Source organism: Strix uralensis, chromosome 3 (genome assembly GCF_047716275.1).
Source record: "Strix uralensis isolate ZFMK-TIS-50842 chromosome 3, bStrUra1, whole genome shotgun sequence".
Taxonomy (NCBI): domain Eukaryota; kingdom Metazoa; phylum Chordata; class Aves; order Strigiformes; family Strigidae; genus Strix; species Strix uralensis.
The window spans coordinates 71,991,202-72,012,020 of NC_133974.1; the positions used below are offsets into that span (position 1 = coordinate 71,991,202).

The window sequence follows — 20,819 nt, forward strand, 5'->3', positions numbered from 1 at the left end:
GTTTTCAGTGGGGTATTTGATGTTTAACTTGAGCATGACAATGTTTGAAGTTCAAAATGGTTGATCCTATGCAGCTTTCATGAAGAGAACTCACTGATGGTGAATGGGCTTTATCAGACAAGGTAGTCAAAGCAGTGCATTTTTTCAAGATGTTCATTTTTCATGTAACATTGAGAGCACAGAGACTGCGAGAATGAGGATCACAAAAGTAACTGTCACTGCAGGGAAATCTCAGTTCACATTCAGGATATTGCCTAATTTGTCTTCCTTGAAAATCCCTCACTTTTGGATAATTAGCATCTCGCATTGCTGCCTGGTTTTCATTGGGCATCTGTCTGTCTTTCTATGTGGTGTGCTATGTTTCATCGTACAACATAGCAGGATATATGATTTGGTGCCAAAAAAGTTAGTATTACTTTAACCTTGTTACCATGTCTATCTTTGTTTCTTACTGAATTTGAGCTGTTCTGTTGTTTTGTTCTTTTTATTAGTATTAGGATTATTACTAGATTTGTTACTAGAAACAAATAGAAATCTTTACTATAATTATTGGTGAATAGTCTGAATTTATGAACAGCATACTAAAAATCCCACTAAAATAAAGGAATTGATTATGAGATCACATGTAGAACCCTCACAAGAAACTAATATTTAGTCCCCATTTTATCAGGTTTATGGAAGCCTTGGAATACTAAATAGCAACGTGATCCAGCAACATACCCTTGCTGCAAAGGGTATGCTGATGATATCCTAGGCTGCATTGGACAAAGCATTGCCAGCAGGTTGAGGGAGATGATCTTTTCCCTCTTCTCAGCGCTGGTGAGGCCACCGCTGGAGCACTGTGTCCAGTTCTGGGCTCCTCAGTACAAGAGAGACATGGACATAGTGGAGAGAGTCTAACTTGTTAAAGGACCACAAGGATGAGGAAGGGACTGGAGCATCTCTCCTATGAGGAAAGGTTGAATGCTGGGACTGTTCAGCCTGGAGAAGAGAAAGCTCAGAGGGGTCGTCTTAATGCATGTAAATACATGAAGAGAGGGTGCAAAGAGATGGAGACAGGATCTTCTTAGTGGTGCCCAGTGACAGCACCAGAGGCAGTGGGCACAAACTGAAACACAGGAGGTTACCTCTGAACATCAGGAATCACTTTTTCACTCTGAGGGTAACTGAACTCTGGTATAAATTGCCCAGAGAGGCTGTGGAGTCTCCATCCTTGGAGATATTCAGAAGCTATCTGGACATGGTCCTGGGCACCTGACTGTAGGTGGCCCTGTGTGAGAAGGGCGGTTGGACCAGGTGACCTCCAGAGGTACCTTCCAACCTCAACCATTCTGTGATTCTGTGAGGTTAGCTGGAATCTTGCTTTTGTCTAAGGTGTACTTAGTAGTGAAATTGATACTCTGTTTCTACACTTGAAAGGAAAAAGTACTCAGGGACTGAGCACTTCACAGTTTTGGGTGTGGTTTATTTGTCTTTCATTGTTTATTCATATCAAATTGTATACAAATACATAAGATTTCACAATTTATATTCCACACTAAAGTACATAAATATAACTTTTCCTCTCTGAGTCAGTGCAGTAAAATTCTGCTGACAGCAGTTGATGTAGCTCAGTTTAAACCAACTAAATTTTACCAATTCACATCTACAGAATGTGTCTTTAAGTATATAGGAAAAAATAATTTTATCTGTGGTGTTTGATTCCCACAGATGGACTCAAGCAGTAATTAATTTACAGTGAATAGTATAAAAATCTGCAGAAGATATTAAACAGCAGTGGGCTTACATTTTTCAGCCTCTGGTTTTCAAATACAATTTTTGCTAGCAAGATCTGCATGCTTCACATTACATTGTAATACTAATATATTTTTAGCACAGAATATTGTTAATACTCAGTAGTAACAATGTTAACTTTTAATTTCCATAATTGTGGCGCTTTTTAAAATTCTGTTTTGTTTTGTTTTGCTTTTCTTCTGTTCAACTGATTTTTGGGTAAACTGGAACACTGTGTAATAAGGGCCTAAAATCCTACTTTAAAGGACTTCTGTCTTGTCATCAGAAAAGCTTACATGCTACCCAGTACAGGGGGACAGATTCAGCCACACAGTGGAGAGTAACATCATGTGCACTTTTCCCATACTGCAGTGCTACTTTTGCATAGATAATTTCACCTCATTTGGAAGTTTGTATTTTTGTGGTAGGTGTACAGGACAGGTTAGAAAATAGGACTGGAAAAGTCTTCTAAGACATCTATTATCTGCCTTTATAGGCTACCACACCAATAAAATGGTGTTGGAGACCTGGGAGATTGTTTCAGAGCATTGTTCTTCTTAAGGGAGAAAATGTTCCTCTAAGTGCAGCCTAAATATATTCATATCCCATCACAGCCTTCTGCTCTGGTGCTTTTGCATGGTTTTTAATTTCAAGAGGTTTTTCCTTTTCTGATGCTCATTCCTTTCTCTAATATATTTGCAGAGAGCAATTACTGTCTTTCTGAGAGTAAGCAATCTACACAGTTTTAGTTTTCTCTTATATCAGCTCTTCAGCCTATTGCTCTCAGTATTCCAGATGCTCACAAGTTTTGAACATGGGTTGCCAGAACTCTATAATAATCCATGTGTGTGCTTATTGTCTGGTACAATAATTTTTACTCTCCAGTTCAGCTGATTCTATCTTACCTGATAGCATCATAAGATTCCATTTGCCTTTTGACACACTAGTGGCTTACATAATTCCTGTAGCAGAACTACAAAAGTGTGTCTTCCTCTAGTTTGGTTTCTATATAATGAGTTTCCACCTCACAGCAGAAATTCATGTTACTTCCTGAGTATGTAGCCTTGCATTTTGAGCTGCTTAGGAATAGTAATCTATTTCCAGTCTTCAATCAGATCAATTTCTTTAAGATATTCTGATCCCATTGTAATGGTGTTTCCCAAATATGAGTCACTGGTAAACTTTATAAGCACTGTTGTGATTTTCCTGCCAAAATCATGGCTGAAATGTTAAAGACTTAGACTTAGACTAGTCTTTGAGGAACTCCAACCTTTGTTCCTACTTATATAAGCATTTAAGGGCACTCCTTCATCAAAATAGCCCTGGTTTTGACTTCTCCACCTGCACAGTAACTTGCTTTGTGAATAGTTTCAGTGGTAGATGGTGGGACAACTCTCCGAGTTAGGTGCTCAGTGTAAAAGTGGCAGAATTTGTCGTGTATTATTTGGTAGAGAAGTATCACATCTAAAATACCAGTGACTGATTGTTCTCACTGTAAAAAATTTATTTCTTATATCAAGATAAATCATCTCCCAGTGCAACTTTTACCTGTTGCCCCTTGTCTTCTCCATGTGACTTCTTGTGAAGACACAGTCTCTGTCCTCTTTGTAGCCACCCTTTAAGTGCTTAGCCCTTTAATTTACTTCTACTACTGAACCTATTGAGTTGAAATTAACTAAATATGTGAGTAAAGAATTCATAATTTAATTCTAAGTGTATTTAAAATTATCATGCCTCCAAGCACTCAAAAATAGTAATTGCATTCTTTCCCTTAGGCAGACTTTCATAGAGCTTCATGTCTACCGTATGTGTAACTATAGTAAAAATGATCTTAAGAGTAGAACCGCCCAGGCTTTCCGTAGAATAAAGAGAGGATTCTATGTTTTTGTAAACCTTTAGTAAACCGTTGTCATTTCACTGATCTTAGGCATAAACAGAACTAAGATATGATTGTAGAATGTCTTTTTCTGTAAGACAAGAATCATTATGTATCTTTTGGTTTTCTGCACAGATTTATGTATAAGTTACAGATGCTGTACCCCGACATCCTGATTTAATCTCTTGGACAGCATGTCCCTAGTATGTCTTCCTTAGTTTTGATTTATTTCAGTAGATTCTGAGCTCTTCCATGTCTGAGCCAAATTTTATCTACTGCTTTTAGGTTGTTGAATTCACTGTAGGCATAGAAAAATAGTAAGCTTAGCACTGGTAGTAGAAAATTGCTCCATGCGGTGCATTTGGTGCAGTGCATTTAAGTTTCTGTGCCTTAATAGAGACATTAGGCATTCAAATTCAGACGTTTTTCAGTCTCTCCAGGTTGCAGTGCTTAATGTTGTGAACAATCCTATTAATGTCATATAATATTAGCAAATCTACTGAAAATCAATGACAACTGTTACAGTAAGTTGCCAACCTGACATGGTTGGCTTCAGGAAAAAAGAACTTTCCATTGTTTTAGGAGCTCATGTAAGTGCCATACAGTGAGTAAAAGATGGAATTGGAGCCTATGCTTTCAATTTTCAAACATATGCTACCTTCAATCTGATCTCATAGATCTTTTTGTATAACTGCATGTTAAGTACCCTTCTTGACTGTAGAATGTCTACTTAGAGCCCTAACTAAGAAAGATACTTGTAGACATACTGGAACTGATCTGGGCAGATTTCAACATTTTTAAGGACCTTCTTTAAATGATATGGTATGAGTAACTGCTTGTCTTTAAGACTTCTGTTAAAAATTAAATTTCTTTTCAATAAGACGTCTTGTTCAATGTGACTGTATAAAATCCTCTAGGCAAGTGGACCAACAACACACAAAGATTATACACAAGCTTTTCATGTCAATGGAAAGAACTGCTGCATGGTAACATGATGCAAGCTGCAGAACTGCAGTGAACTGAAAAAACCCACAAATATTTGTTTAGGTCATTTTTCATATTATGGTCATTGCAGATGCAGAGTTTATAGTCAAGGGAATGATTTTTCATCTGAGTCTTTATGAAAAATTTATTCTTAAACTGGTGTGCCTATTTATTAGCATGGATGGATTGAATTTTGAATGCAATGTAGAATAGTTATTAATGAACTTCACTGGATTGTCTAGATTTCTAAATGATTTGTCACCATCCAAACCATCTCTTTAAGTACACAATTAAGGAAAATAGATAATTAAAAGAACAAATGCCAAGTTGGCTCAGATCTGTTGTATTGGGCTGTTTTCACCTTGTGTCTTGGTCCAGGAAAAGATATGTGCATGTGAACACTTAAGTTCACTGTCACCCATGCCAGACTGGTGAATAAACAGACACCTGTAGAGCCGCGAATCCTGAATCTTTCAGAAGGCACTGAAGCCATTGCACATAATCATCTCAAATGTTGGGTATCCTGATTTTAGTTAATATCTTCTTCAGAATACTGCTTTTAAAAATTAATTAAGTGAGCTCATAATGCTTTTCTAATAGGTGTTCTTTTTGTTTCTGACTGTATTCAGTCAAGTGCAGATACTGTGAAAGTGAGTAATATATTTACAGCCACGTGGAGATCAAGACAATGGTTAATGGAGACAATGAGAATAACAGTAGTGCAGCAGCACAGGAAGAAATGCAGTTAACATAAAATGCAAATAAATTCATTGATTAGTTCTGAATACATTCTGCTTCTACATGTGGAGAATAAAATGCAGCCCACCCAGGCAAAATGTGGAGCAGAACAATTTTATTACAGTTATTTTTTTTAGTCACTCAAAACACAAAGTAGGAACAAGTACGCTGCAAGGACTGGGCATGGGAGAGATGCACAAAGTCATAAAAATGACATTTTGGGCATATCTTCCAATCCACTGCAGAATTCGTGCTGTTCTCATTTCCCCAAATGCTGAGGGAAGCCCTTCTGATCAAAGTGAAGAGCAGTTACGGGCAGTACAGTTATGTCTGGACTATGTCCCGGCTCATAAGGATCAAGGTTATATCAGTGCACCATGCTCTGCTCCTGCTCTGTTCCTTCCTGTGAAAACCAGAACACAGGAGAGGAGGGGATAATATGTGTCTGGATGGAGCAGGAACATTTGACTTGTGCATATGAGAATATGGGCAGAACAGGGCATGACCTTAGATTTAAGGACTGGAAGTCTCCCAAGTCCCACAGAATAAACATATTGTGTGACAGTTTAAGTGCTGCTGCGAGGTGGAGCCAATAGCCTGAGTTAAAGCACATGCTCTCTGGCGCTGGCTAAACTTTTGGGTTTCCAGGTTTCAAAAATTTAAACCACTTGCACAGTCCACAGCAAGTGCTTCCAGAGAGACTGACTGGTGAATGTGCTTATATAAGAATAAATTGACTAAGAACAAAAGAAGAGACATTGATTTGTCAGTTTGTATTTGATTATACCCAGATATTTTTTAAAATGCAAGCTTCTTTGGGTGATAAATTGAATCATTCTGTATACCTTTCTATCTAGTGGCCGGATAGACACCTTCTATGTCTTAGAAATGAAGAAAATAAATCAGAAATGTGTAAGATCAAAATACATATTTTGTAAATACATTTCAGAGACAGTAGCAGCAGAAAGATCTCAGCAGCATGCCAATTGCTGTCCAGCAGCATGCTGCACCACAGGCGGTGTTTCTGCAGCTGTGAGGCTGCTTCTCCACACTTCAGTCTCCTGTAACTATTCCACCAGTATGTGGAGGTTTTTCCTCTACTTCCACTCTTCCAAATGACATAAAACCTTTGGCCCCCAAATTACCATACTAAGGTTACCTCTAGACTGTGCAATGTTATACGCTGGTGCAAACCCCAGAGAGTTGATACCCATCATTTTCCCCTAGTAGGGGTTTGGCCAAGGGTGACTGGTTGCCTTCTAGCCCTTGTGCATGGATTTCCTTTCTTCAGAAACTGATGGGGAGGTCACTGGTGCTCAGCGGTGGAGCAGGCTATGGCTGGTGTGTGCACCTAGTTCTCAAAGCTTGGAAATTTAGATAACATGCCTGTTAGTGGGACTGTCTCACTGCCTCTGATAAAATACATACAGTAGAGGCATATATCGAAAAGTCACACTTTAACAAATCCTGTCTTTCTCCTCAAAATATAAAAAGTCCTAACTAGATGAGGTATTTAAAAATATATTCCCATTCTTTGTATCAATACTGCTAAATCGTTTTGTCAACTGCATTGCAGTGGCAGCTAAAATCAATTTTCCCCTGCTTGTTACTTTGCTCCCACTGCCCATAGCTCCCTCATCCTTTTTTTTTTCCTGAAGTATATGGTGTTACTATTAAACTTAGCAACTTCAAACAATATATCAGCTTTAGAGCTACCACCAAAGTTTTTTTGGTTTTAGTTGTTTTTTTAAAAAGCAAAACTGTCCTGGCATTCTCCCATAAAAAAACATTAACTGGAGACTTAAAGGAAAAGAAATGAGCTTGCATTGCCTCTGTGCAGTCCTCCAGAATGGGGTAATCCATCTGTTACGGAGGTGTTGATTAAACTATGTAGCTTAAAATGTTGCTCCTTTTCATAAGTTGAGTCTCCATATTATTGCTTTGACTCTGCAAGCTGTTCTGCAGCTGCTTTAAGTTAAGAATGTCCTTAATGAAGATGGAAATTGCTATATAACATATCTTACTGAAATCTGTAGAGAATTTATGTCATACTGCTGACCAAACAAAATTTCCCAGAGGGGTACTGCTTGCCTCTTTCTGTGCTGTGTTGTGTTCTCAAGTGATATCTTGAAGCATTCCAGCTGGTTTGGCATGCATTTTCTGCACTTCCACATTGTCTTAGCAGTATTCCTGAAGGCGCCAAAGTCCTGGAAAACAAAACAAAACAAAACAAGTTCCTTGGTGTTTTTAGGACAACTATCAAAATGAAAGAAAACAAAAAAGGGTGCTGAAAATGAAGAGCTGTGAGCAACTTGAATTTCACTAAAGTAAGAAACAAAACAAATCTCCACAATACGTCACTGACACTCAGTCAAGATGCTTTTATTAGACATGCGTGAACTCGGCTCTGTCGTGTCTCTCACTGTGCATGAGACTCCTTGCAGAACCCTGTATTTGCAACCCTGCACTGCAGCCGTCTTCCCACCATCCAATCCCTGAGCACTCAAGGCAAGAGATGCTTGATGCGGGATCTGCTGTTGCACACCCCACACCTGTGACACACAGAGCTCTGCAGCTGAGGGGGGGCTGTTGCCACAGCCGGCATGTGGGAACTCAGCTGCTTAGGAAGCCTGTTTCTAGAAAACCTCTGCTAGAAAGCATGCTACTACTCTCTGTATCTTGATCTATATATACGATATGCATGATACTAGTCATCATAATATGTATGCATGATGAATATTTCATCAGCATATTCATAACTGTCTGAAGATACAGGATTGGTTTTGTTCATCTTTCAGAATAACTTGTTCTAAATGTTTTTAAGTAAATATATCCAATTACATTTATCTTTGTTTTCTAATCAACCTAAAAATGCAGTCTGTTGGTGGTGCTTTAGCAGAGAAGAGGTTTGTAAAAATATGAAGATGTTTCCAGTCAATCAAAGGAAGACATCTGATTAAACAAAACCAAACTTTCTTGCAATGTTTGTTTCAGATGCAGAATGATCTTGTCAGAGTCATCGTTTTACAAAAACAGAAATGTGAATTCAACTTCTAGAAAGATACATTTAGTGTAATGGCATAATAAAAGTGGGCCTTTTATTCTTATTTCAATAATGTGTACTACTCTGTTAGCCCCTGTGGGTGAACAACATATGAGAATCTCCACACATAGTGTTTCATAACTGCCTTCGTTTTACCAGAGTAAACCAGACTTTGTTCAAATGCTCTGGTGCTCTAATTTAATGAAAGTACTGCATATTAGAAATTGTGAGTATGTTTCAGGCTGATCTAGGTGCACTCCAGGAATTCTGTGCATCCTTACATATGTTTCATCCTTCTTGTACAACAGTTCAAATACATTAGTAAAAGCTGAGTGGGGCAGTGCCCTCCATGTCTGTTCAGATTCATTGCTTGCTGTTTCTTCCACTTCACTGTTCCAGTTGCAAAGCTGAAGGACATCCATGTCTAACTAGAGTATGCAGTGATGAATCAAAGTGATTGCTTTTAAAAGCTGCTTTCCTTTATATGTATGACAACCTAGAGCAGGGCTATGCCATTCAGCCATTTTTGTGCTTACTGAGCAGTATATTGTTACAAAAGCACTGGTGAGAAGACTGCATCGCTTTTTTGCAGCCACACATCTTGCTGCTTTAGGATATCGGCAGTGTAGTTGGGTTGTCCCAGTCCCTGGATGAATTATTCAGGCTCTTGACATCAGAGGTTTCCGCTAGCGGATTGGCTGGTGCTCGGATAATAAAATCTTCCACAGGAAAACAGTGAAGAAGGATGATGGCAGTGAGACCAGCAGAACTGCTACTTCCAATACAGCTGGCTTTGTCTGGCTGTTGCATCTCTGCAAGAATACATAAAGATGTTTTTAAGGTTTGGCTTCATGTGAATTCTCCGATAAGAGCAGGTGGAGGGATTTGTGTAAGAGGCCTGCATTTCCAGTGAAGGAAAAAAATCAGATTGTTCTTGAAAAATCACTTCTGGCTGTATTCTAAAGAAACGCAACGCACTACAAGAGGCAAGAGTAGCAGCCTCAGCAGCCACAACAGCAGCGGCAGCAGCAGCAGCAGTGCTTATGGCTCGCTACAAAGGTGCTGGTGGCAGAAATGTTACATCGTTAAATCTGCTCCCTGGGTCCTTTCAGTACCAGCAGGGTAAGTGGTGCAAAGAAGGAGCTGACAGTCCTTGCAAGTGGGGAGAGCATAAGAAACTGTATGACACATGCATCTTGTGGGTATAGATAAACGGTACCTCTGCAGAGAATTTACATCAGTTCAATGAAAATAACACATTTGCTTCCAGGGAAGCTTGTAAAAAGCATATTTATAATGGAATTTGTAAAATCAATGCATTACTTGTGTTATGCTCAGGCATAGGTTTTACGGTGGTGAAATCTGTTCCTTTTAAGCCTATACAAAATAAGTGCTAAGAAAAAGGAAACTTTATTATTGATAGTTGCTCTTGGGCTCATAAAGAATATATTGCTCACATACACTCCCTTGAAACAGATTATTTTGAAATGCTATTTCTGCTGTTGTTGATACGACTGAAACTGAGTATGTCTTCTGCTGGTAAACATTTAGGAGCTGGGAGCTGGTTCTCTGATTTCCAGTTCCTGTCAGAAGGCTGTTTCTTAAATCACTTAAATGCACTAGACCTACAAATCAGGAAATCATTTTCACTCATTTCTTTGATCAGAAGTTTAGCTTCTAAAGGCCCGATTCTTTTCTTCTGGGATGCCATTGTTGTATTGAGGTTGCTGGGGAATTTTAAGTTATGGAGGTGAGAATGAAGCCAGAGCTGGACTGATTTTGTGCATGCTTGATCTTCACCCCCACACCTATTCACACACAACGCAATTCAAGTGTGCAAGTACTTCCATTGAAATTGGGCTACCTGTGTATGTAATTGCTTGTCAGAGCACAGCTGACAGTTACTGCATGTCACAAGGGAAACATCTTGTTCATGGTTAGAAACCATACAGCGAGAAGTCTGTTTTCCGGAATGTAGAAACAATTGTCACATATAAAGTCAAAACACCCCCTTCCAAAAATAGTCAGTGTTGAATGAAGCATGATGCGCTATTTTGAGTGATATTTTTCATAACTTGCCTGCCAGTGCAACAAGTAGATTCTGAGAATGTAATGAATGTTTTAAAAATGATGTAAGACAGCCTGCCCAATGAAATCAAAGAAAAGGAAAATAAAGAATGCAAAATTATTTTCTTAGACATGAAGTGTGCTAATCTAGCAATAGATGCTGGAGAGTGTATGTATCTTTTATTTCCTCTGGTATTTCTTATATGTGAGATATCATTTATATGTAAAGAAAATATCCCTGAGTCATAATGCACACTTCTTGGGACCTTGTATGTAGTCAGGGACCCATTGTTGTCCCACAATATTTTGGCTGATGAATTTTATGTGGCGAATTATATCTTTATGTATCCTCATTGTAGAGCAGCATTGCATGGGTGTAAATCAGGTAGCTTATTATTTGTAGTGCATCAAACTTAGTAGTTACCTATTTCAGAACTTTAAAGGGGATTAAAGAATATTTCCTTTTAATTATACAGATGTGAAAGAGATCAAAGCACTGCTCAGTGCTGCACAAGTCAGTAGCAAAGGCAGTCACTTAAATTAGATTTTCCATCTGTAGGTTTTGGGACATGCATGTGTTCTTTTAAAAAGTAAGTACTTAACAGCAATTTTATTTATTTGGATTTTCTGTAGGCACATGAAGGTGCTCCAGCAGAACTGATGATGTTTATAACATGATTTGGTTTTCAGTGAAATAGATATTTCCTTTTATTTTTGAAAGAAAAATCTCCAACATAAAGACTTAAATGTCCCTGTTGTGAAATTATTCCATGTGTCAACACTGATTTTTCCATGATGTCAAAACAGCTAGAAATTAATCTGGCTTCAGCAATCAAGGACAACAAGAAATGTTTCTATAAATATGTCAACAGCAAAAGAAAGACCAGGGAGAGCCTCCATCCCCGCTAGACGCAGGAGGAAACATGGTAACAAGTGATGAGGAAAAGGCTGAGGTGCTTAATGCCTTCTTTGCCTCAGTCTTTAATAACAGACTAGTTGTACTGAGGGAATCCAGCCTCCTCAGCCAGAAGACAGAGACTGGGAGAACGACCCCCCCGCATTCCAGGAGGAGACAGTCAGTGACCTACTGCATCACGTAGACATACGCAAATCTATGGGACTGGACGGGATACACCCAAGGGTGCTGAAGGAGCTGGCTGGGGTGCTCGCCAAGCCGCTTTCCATCATTTACCAGCAGTCCTGGCTGACCGGGGAGGTCCCGACAGATTGGAAATTGGCCAATGTGACGCCCATCTATAAGAAGGGTCGGAAGGATGATCCGGGAAATTACAGGCCTGTCAGCTTGACATTGGTGCCTGGGAAGCTGATGGAGCAGCTCATCCTGAGTACCATCATACAACACATGCAGGACAACCAGGGGATCAGGCCCAGTCAGCATGGGTTTATGAAAGACAGGTCCTGCTTGACAAACCTGATCTCCTTCTACGACAGGGCGACCTGCTTATTGGATGAGGGAAAGGCTGTGGATGTTGTCTACCTTGACTTTAGTAAGGCCTTTGACACTGTTTCCCACAGCATTCTCCTGGCAAAACTGGCTGCTCGTGGCTTGGATGGGCACATGTTTTGCTGGGTAAAAAACTGGCTGGATGGCCGGGCCCAAAGAGTTGTGGTGAATGGAGTTAAATCCGGTTGGCGGCCGGTCACGAGTGATGTCCCCCAGGGCTCAGTTTTGGGGCCACTCCTGTTTAACATCTTTATTGATGATCTAGACGAGGGGATCGAGTACACCCTCAGTAAGTTTGCAGACGACACCAAGTTGGGTGGGAGTGTTGATCTGCTCGAGGGTAGGGAGGCTCTGCAGAGAGACCTGGACAGGCTGGAGCGATGGGCTCAGGCCAACTGTATGAGCTTCAATAAGGCCAAATGCCAGGTGCTGCACTTGGGCCACAACAACCCCCAGCAGCGCTACAGGCTTGGGGAGGAGTGGCTGGAGAGCTGCCAGTCAGAGAGGGACCTGGGGGTGTTGATTGACAACTGGCTGAACGTGAGCCAGCAGTGTGCCCAGGTGGCCAAGAAGGCCAATGGCATCCTGGCTTGCATCAGAAATAGCGTGGCCAGCAGGGACAGGGAAGTGATCTTAACCCCATACTCAGCACTGGTGAGGCCACACCTTGATTACTGTGTTCAGTTTTGGGCCCCTCACCACAAAAAGGACATTGAATTACTGGAGCGTGTCCAGAGAAGGGCAACGAAGCTGGTGAAGGGTCTGGAGCACATGTCGTATGAGGAGCGGCTGAGGGAACTGGGGTTGTTTAGTCTGGAGAAGAGGAGGCTGAGGGGAGACCTCATCGCCCTCTACAACTACCTGAAAGGAGGTTGCAGAGAGCTGGGGATGAGTCTCTTTAACCAAGTAACAAGTGATAGGACAAGAGATAATGGCCTCAAGTTGCACCAGGGAAGGTTTAGACTGGATATTAGGAAGTATTTATTCAGAGAGTGGGTTGTTAGGCATTGGAATGGGCTGCCCAGGGCAGTGGTGGAGTCCCCATCCCTGGAGGTGTTTAAGAGTCGGGTTGACATAGCACTGAGGGATATGGTGTAGTTCAGAATGCTCAATGTTAGGTTAATGGTTGGATTAGGTGATCTTCAAGGTCTTTTTCAATCTAGAATGATTCTGTGATTCTGTGATCCCTCCTCACAAAGAAGGGACAGGACTTTGTGGATTGGTTACAGCGCTGTGATTCTCTTCCCTCTGCAGCCATGACCCTGGCTGCTGAAGTTGGAGGAGCTATTTTTGTCTATGCAGCTGCCAATGGTGCCTGAGGGACTATCTGAGAATCAGTGAAATTCGGTATAATTCAGACAAGTGCTTCAAGATAGGACTAAGGGAGGTAGTAACTAGCAGTATAGAAACTGCCTGAACTAGCTAATGGTTCCCCCAGAGCACAAATAAGCTTGATAATGCAATTTCAAATCTTTAATTCAAGATTCTAAAAATTTTCAAAGATACATGCTGAGTATTTTTTCTAAGTCCTTAGCTGACTTTCTACATAAAAGCAACTCGACTGTCAGAGACATGGACTCTAGTTAAAAAGTACAGAGAAGTTCTAGGTGCTCAGACCTTGGGTAAATATTGTATGGACTTGGAAGTCAAATTTATCTTGGCATTCAGGTTTGAAATGGTGTCTTACTGGTCATTGACTCATTAAGACTTGAACTTTGCTGTGAAACTCTTCAAGTAAGTAAGTGTCAGAGCATTATTGTAAGTATATGAAGTGTTTTTTATGGGTACAGGCATAATTAACAGTCTCAAGAAACTGCAGTGGCATTTCTGGCAAATGCAGAATGCATTTGTTGTCACTAGGAAATACTACTCTTCTATCATGTAAATCCAGAAGTATTCAGCAATGTGTAATCAGACTTATCTTCTTTTTTTTTTTCTCAGATGAGCAAGAGTCAGTGCAGAAAAGGACTTTCACAAAATGGATCAATACTCATCTGGCTAAGGTAATATATGGCTTTGAAATGTATTCTTTTTTTTAAAATCAAACCTTTTTATCTATGTCTGTACAGGCTCTGGAGTATAGAATATGTCAGATTTGTCTGAGCAGAATGCCATAAACTTAAAAAGGTATCCCCATTACCAGTACACCATGGAGAATGAATCCATTTCAGCATTATAGTGGTTAGGTGCAGCAGTGTAAGTGGCATCTACAAGCAACCACCCAGCTCCTTTGGCCAAAACTGAAAGGCAACACAGGAGGTGCTATTTCAGCCAGAGGAAATATTTGAAACTGCTTTCTATGAAACAGAAGTATTAGCCTTATTACATACAGTGTATTTGAGTAAAACTTGAGTCCGTTGTGTAGTTTCATAGAGGCATCCTGAACTGGTTATAAACATAAATAATGCTTCATGAATCCAGTGCCAAATTAATTATCTGATGCACCTTGGGATTTATCATGAAACTATTATTGCTTCTTTTACCACAACCTAAAACTCCTTTTTTTGTTTTAGCAGATTAAAGACAATTATTTACACACAATTTTAAAAGTATTAAGCTATAACTGGTACCAACTTTATCTGACGACATAAGCAGTGAAAGATAATTTGGCATTTCTGAAGTTTTCACATAACACAGCTCTAACCATAGTTATCAATGAGTCCAGTAAATTAAAATATTTAAACACCAGAGGTACTCTTTGAAATGCATATTTTTAAATCATGAAGATTAATGAACTTGAAAATTGAGCAAGGAATAGCTGCAAAAGCACTGTTTTAGCTTCTGTGTAAGGATTTGGCTACTAATGCCCTCAGAAATTATCAGGAAGCCCATATAATGCTACATCATGTGATTTGGTCTAATGAGACTGTATGGTAGAGCAACGGCATTTATTTACATTACTGAGGAATGTAATTGAGGAATTTACTGTGAAATGAACTGCACTGGCATTGTACAATTCAACTGCAAGAACAAGGTTATCTTCAGGACTTCTTGACAGTGGATCCTTGCTGGGAATGAGGTCTGTCCCCCCATTCTCTTTGAAATAATTTGGAAAAGGCCCCTGCATAGCAGAGAACTTAAGCACTCTATGTATGTTCCATTTACTTCAACCGAGGTGGAAAGACATTCAGTATTTGCTAAAGTGTTAGTAAAGCGGGCTATGAATATGTGTCAGAGAACTCTTACTTTGTGTTCTTTTATTTCTTAACTGTATTGACATTAATAATTGATCAGTAATACCTGATAATAATTGACAAGTAGATCTATGTACATATTGTTAGGTATATGTATGTGTGTTTGTGCATGTAATGATAATTTGCTAGTAATAACTGACTAATCCTTGGGAAGAGACAAAGTTGTGGTGGAAGTTCCATTAAGAAATTTTGGTCTGAATTGAGAGTTGTGAATGCTACCTTCACTATACTAGTCCCTTTGGGCCATGAGGGCTCAGGTAAACCTTTTGACTTGTGTGATGTAGACATATATTTCTTTAATGGGTCTGATATTGTAAAGGCTAATCAAATATTCACATTCAAACCAAGCAGTTAACCAGGAACAGCCTTCACTTTCAGATTCCTGAGCCACCCTGTAGTAATTGGTTTGTGTTAGTTCACCCTTTAACAGGAAAGTTGTTTCTGTGGTACTTTTATTGATGTCTGTCAGCAAGTTTGCCTCACTGCCTAAGTCAGATGTATAGATTAGCTGGCTTTGCTTCCCATTTGTGCTGTTATGGTGCCGCAGGAGAAGCACTGTTTATAGATTATAGAGATTAAACAGAAGGGGAGTGACCCATGCCATTCAAATTTTTAAGTTTTTAAAGTTTAAGCTTTTAAATCTTTGTTAGTCATATTTTTGGAAAGTGTGGAAATATGTTTTCTGAGCTCATCACAGCTGTAGAAAATACTGATGGGTCTGTGAAATGCACAGGACTCCCCTTGCACTCGTGTTCCAAATTGTAACCCAGAAATTTGATATTTAAGTTATTTGATTCTTGTAAAAGAGTGTTGCAGGTTTTATTATTTCAGAAGATACTGGAAACTTGTAACATCTCCATTGTCTGGAGTCCTTTTAAATGTGATAAGGAAAAATCCTGGAAGGAGACCCACTCTTAGGCAGCATTGTCTGCATTCTGCTCTCATCTGTGAACCCAATAAAATGTGGAGCACCTGCCAAAATGGTACCTAGCATGGAACACCGTGAAGCACCGGCCTCACACTGATAGCAAAGAAACAGCAATACACGCTTCTACATTTGGGATTGTGTCTGTTAAAACCAGTGAAGTTACACTGGGGTTAAATAATACCGAAGGAGATGTAGGACCAGACTGGGTGTGCAGGGGTTGGGGTGCTGGTGGCGGGAGTCTGCAGGGAGGCCTCTGTGAGGAGGGGATGGGGCTGCCCCGTGCTGGACATGACCAGTTCCAGCTGGCTCCAGAGGGCCCATTTCAGGACATGGCCAGTTCCAGCTGGCTCCAGAGGGCCCATTTCAGGACATGGCGGAGCCCTTCAGCCAAGCTGATGGTGCTTCCAGAAAGGTGTATTTAAGAAAGGGCAAAATGCTGCACAGGCAGTGAGAAGCAAGGGGAAAAGCATGAGAAACAGCCCTGCAGCCACCAAGGTGGGAGCAGAAGGAGGGAGGAGGAGCCCAAGGCACTGGATCGGAGACTCCCCTGACTCCCCTGCAAAGCCCACGCTGGAGCAGGCTCCTGACAAGAACTGCAGTCTGTGGAGAGAAGCCCATGCAGAAGCAGGTTTATCCCGAAGGACTGTATCCTGCGGGAGGGACCCCACGCTGGCACAGGGGAAAAGGAGAAGGAAGGAGGAGCAGAGAGGAGCTGTTATGGGCTGACTGCAAGCCCTATTCCCCATCTCTCTGTGCCACTGTGGGGTAGACGGGCTGGGAGTGAAGGAGTGAAGTTGAGCCTGGGGAGAAAAGAGGTCATTGGTGGGCAGATGATTTGAATTTTGTCTTTGTTTCTCACCATCAATCCGAAATTACTGTGCTGAATATGACTTAGTATACAGAAGCTTCAAAATTAACAGGAACTTCACTTTAAATTGGATCTCTGTTTCTTGGCTACTCTTGGAAAACTTTGGGTTTCTTTCCTTTCATTTTTAGAGGAAAGGTTAATAGTTGCCATTTTTACTAATCTAGTAAAATTATTAACGGAAAATGTAATAGGAGGAAATAAGAAAAAACGTAAAAACTATAATTAAAGTGTCTGTAACTAACACCATGGCTATCTGGAGGAATGTTCCATCATGAATAAGTTTGAATGCTTTTGAAAAAGTACTGGTGAGTATCTCCATGAAACCTCAAAACCAGGAGAAATTAATGTTTTCTAAGCAAAGGTTGGTGGGGTTTCACTGTAGCAATTTGAAAGATGGGTTTACTGATGGCAAAGGGAAGGAAACTCTGCCACGGTAGAGTTTTCATCCTTATACTGTGTTGGTTGAGTAAAGCAAAGGAGGATTAAAGAAAGAGTGGTTTCTAACATTGTGAAGGGTAGTGGTTTGAAAGAAATGGAAATGCAGAACTGATTTTTTTGTGTTAGGTAGAACCGAGAACAATTAACAGTTTGGGAATATAAATCAGGATGTGATAGTTTGTCAGGGTTTTTGCTATGAGTGAAAGATTCTTCACTGCTAATCTTTAAGATCTTAGTGTATGCTTTTCTTCTAAGAAGTCATGCTCTAATTGAAACAGAAACCAATTAAATAACTAAGTTAAGTCTATCAAGTAGATTTTAAAAAATCATTTTTGGCTTTTTAACTGTAAAGTTAAGAATGGGTTTGAGACTGTAGATACAAATAAATAAGAATGAACAAAACAGGTAAATGAAATGAGAGTACCGGTGAAATCCCTTGACTGAAAGGATTGTTAAGCACTGGAACAGGCTGCCCCAGGGAAGTAAGTGGTTGAGTCACCATCCCTAGAGGTGTTTAAGAGACCTGTAGATGTGGCACTTAGGGACATGGTTTAGTGGTGGACATGGTAGTGTTAGGTTTATGGTTGGTCTCAATGATTTTAAGGGTCTTTTCCAACCTAAATGATTCTATGATTCTATGAATTGGGCTTTATGAAAGACAGTAGGAGAGAGGTACAAATTTTTTTTTCTCTCTTGCTCTTACAATAGAATGATACCTTTTTAAAATTATGTTTCCTAATTCAAAGGTATGTTCTTTCACAAGCAGAAGCCAGGTAAAGGACTTGGCATCAGCTAATTATGGGACACCTCAAAGAAAGATTGAGGTAAAACAGCCCTGGTGCAAGCTGTGCCCTCCACAAGGGATGAACACAGAGGAAAGAGCTGCAAGTATGATAACTAGCAGGTAGTATAATGCAGCTTCATTTTGAGTCAGCTGTTAGCACTAGGTTGCCTCCATCCCTCTGCTGTCTGTCTCCCTAACCCCAGCTGAATTCGTTCTGTGACTCTGACTCAGGAATCTGGTGAGACTCATCAACTGGAAATCATCTCTTTTCTCTGCCACCCACTTGCAGAAACTGGGTCACAATCTATCAAATGAATGTTATCTATTTTCTGGCTATCCAGTTTAATTTTTGTGCATCTGTGCAGTTCTACTTATGATAAATGATAAATGAGACATGCCTGTGTAAAAGCCCAAGAATTTTTCTAATTGCATGTTATTTATTCATATTTCTCTAAGGTTGTAGAACTGGACCTCCCTCCTCTCAGTCTCAGCCTTCAAAGACATAGAAATAATTTGAGTATGCTTCTGAGTATCTTTTGAGGCATCTTTTCAAAGTCTAAGTTTAAAATACAGAACAACATTACACCAAATATTTCAAAAAGGAGGTATTATATCCATTCAGAACAGCAATTACTTAAATGTTTTTCATTTCATTGCCTATGCCAATTTTTTAGATAGTTCATTAGATGAGTAAAGAAGAAAAACATGCCTCTGTAAAAAAAACAGAGGCATATACCTTTTATTGCTTTTGTCATATTTGATGAAAGTGTTGGGAAACAGTAGTTTCAGAGTTTTGGAACACAGACTGTAAATTGGTTTAACCCAAGCAAATAACACTTTTATTCCCAGGTGTAGGGGTAACTTCAGTATTTGTACTCACCAAAGTATTGTAAACTCACCAAATAGAGTGAACAACAAATACATACTGAACGAAATTATTATTCATTTTGTATTTCCATTAAAAGGATGCACACACCAATAAACAAAAGCGGAGGATAGATATCAAATAAAAATAAAACTAAGAATGGGTGAACATTTTAAAATTATACTTACACAGTGTTTTCTTAATGCTGAATTAAACCTGGGCATTAAACCTTACATTAAGGCTTTTGAAATTGCAAAATGGTATGTTTTATAGCAAAGAAAGAAAGAAAAAGAAATGGATACATCAAGATTTACAGTTCTCACACACAATTCTGTCAGTGATGGTAGTTTGCTCTTAGAATGTAACTTGGTCTTCATACAAGGACCTCATCAATTTTCATCAGTTAACTAAGTATTTCTGTGTGGTTTTGACTTTTTCAAATGGGAAAACAGAGGCTTCCAGTATCTTAGTCACTGACACAGAAAAAATTTAAGCTGATGTCCATCTTGACTGCATGATGAGGAAAATTTGATTGTCTGTTTTCCACTCCAGCAGTCACTGTATGTTTCCTCTTGGTATTTCATGTAACCTCTAATGTTAAACAGTGAATGTTAAATTAATTTGTGTGACAAAACTAATCATATAAAACTTAGAGCTGAGCCCCTCAGACTTTAATCACAAAAATAGTCATTAACAGGAAGGAACATGAAAACCTATCTGCTTAAGGATTTAGGAATTAAATTGGGGCAGAGGAGGGGGCCAGCTATTACAGAGTAACTCTGAAATTTCATGTTCTCCTTCCTGTTCCCGCATGTTATTTCCCTGCAGAGGCAAATTCAGTAGTTACAAGAATTGTTCCTGTTTGTGCATGTGGATAGGTTTTCATACATTTTTTCAGCAGTATTTGAAACAATATTTCAAAATTAATGTAGCAAAGGTAATTTCCAATGTTTGCATAGGCATTCATTATGATGCAGATACTATTGTTTGTATAGTATGATTTATTCATTGCAGAAGTATAGGATGTGAGGGAAAGATTCCTGTAGCAAAGATGCAAATGAGAAATGAGATGCAAGAAAGTGTTGGAAAGGAAGGGTGAAGCCTAGCAAATATACATTGGTTCCATATCTGAGGTTTGGATTTTACAAAATTTATTTTACTATGTCAGAGGAGGAATGTCTAGAGATTGCAGGTCTGTTATAAATCTCTTTTTTTTGAGGCTTGTCAGTCAAATACTTTTCATATGTACTGATATTCAGTTCTTTAAATCATTCAGAATATTTCCTGAACACTACAGCAAATTAGGTAAGTTTGTAAGAGCAACAAGTTTAAGCAAAGCATTTCCTCTTCAGTTCTGATTTGTGATCAATTCTGAACACAGTTACTTAAATAAATATTTAATATGGGAAAAATCTGGTTCATTAACCTTTAAGATTCATTCCCAATTAATTCATATTCCTCCTACAGAGCACATGAATATACTTGTACTGAGTGTGCCCCCCTCTTTGTGACATGACTGTTCCTAAATGTCGTTGTCACTATAAACTACCCTACTGTGATTGCATATACTGCAATAAATGAGTGTTTAATAGAATACTTGCAATGCAGTGTGTCATTAGTATTATTTTGCTATTTTGCTTTCTTGAAGAAGCTTACGAAAAAACAAAATCAAATACTAAGGCATCTGAAAAGTTAATGTAGACCTGGTAAGCTGTAGATTTAATGTCTAATTATTCATCGAAGTATATTCTGAGTTCCCCCAAAGAATTTTGTTCAAGAAGTTTATAAATAACAGC

The 20,819-nt window shown here is 39.4% G+C and overlaps 1 protein-coding gene across 15 annotated transcripts in view; it reads left to right on the forward strand.

The window, feature by feature from the left end:
• The window catches only part of SYNE1 (spectrin repeat containing nuclear envelope protein 1), a 322,241-nt gene that overhangs the window by 43,576 nt on the left and 257,846 nt on the right, over window positions 1-20,819 (forward strand). For all 15 annotated transcript variants that reach the window (XM_074862820.1, XM_074862818.1, XM_074862830.1 and 12 more), the window contains exon 3: window positions 13,888-13,949. In XM_074862820.1, coding sequence (XP_074718921.1) covers window positions 13,888-13,949 — 62 coding nt within the window. The remainder of the gene's footprint in view (window positions 1-13,887; window positions 13,950-20,819) is intronic.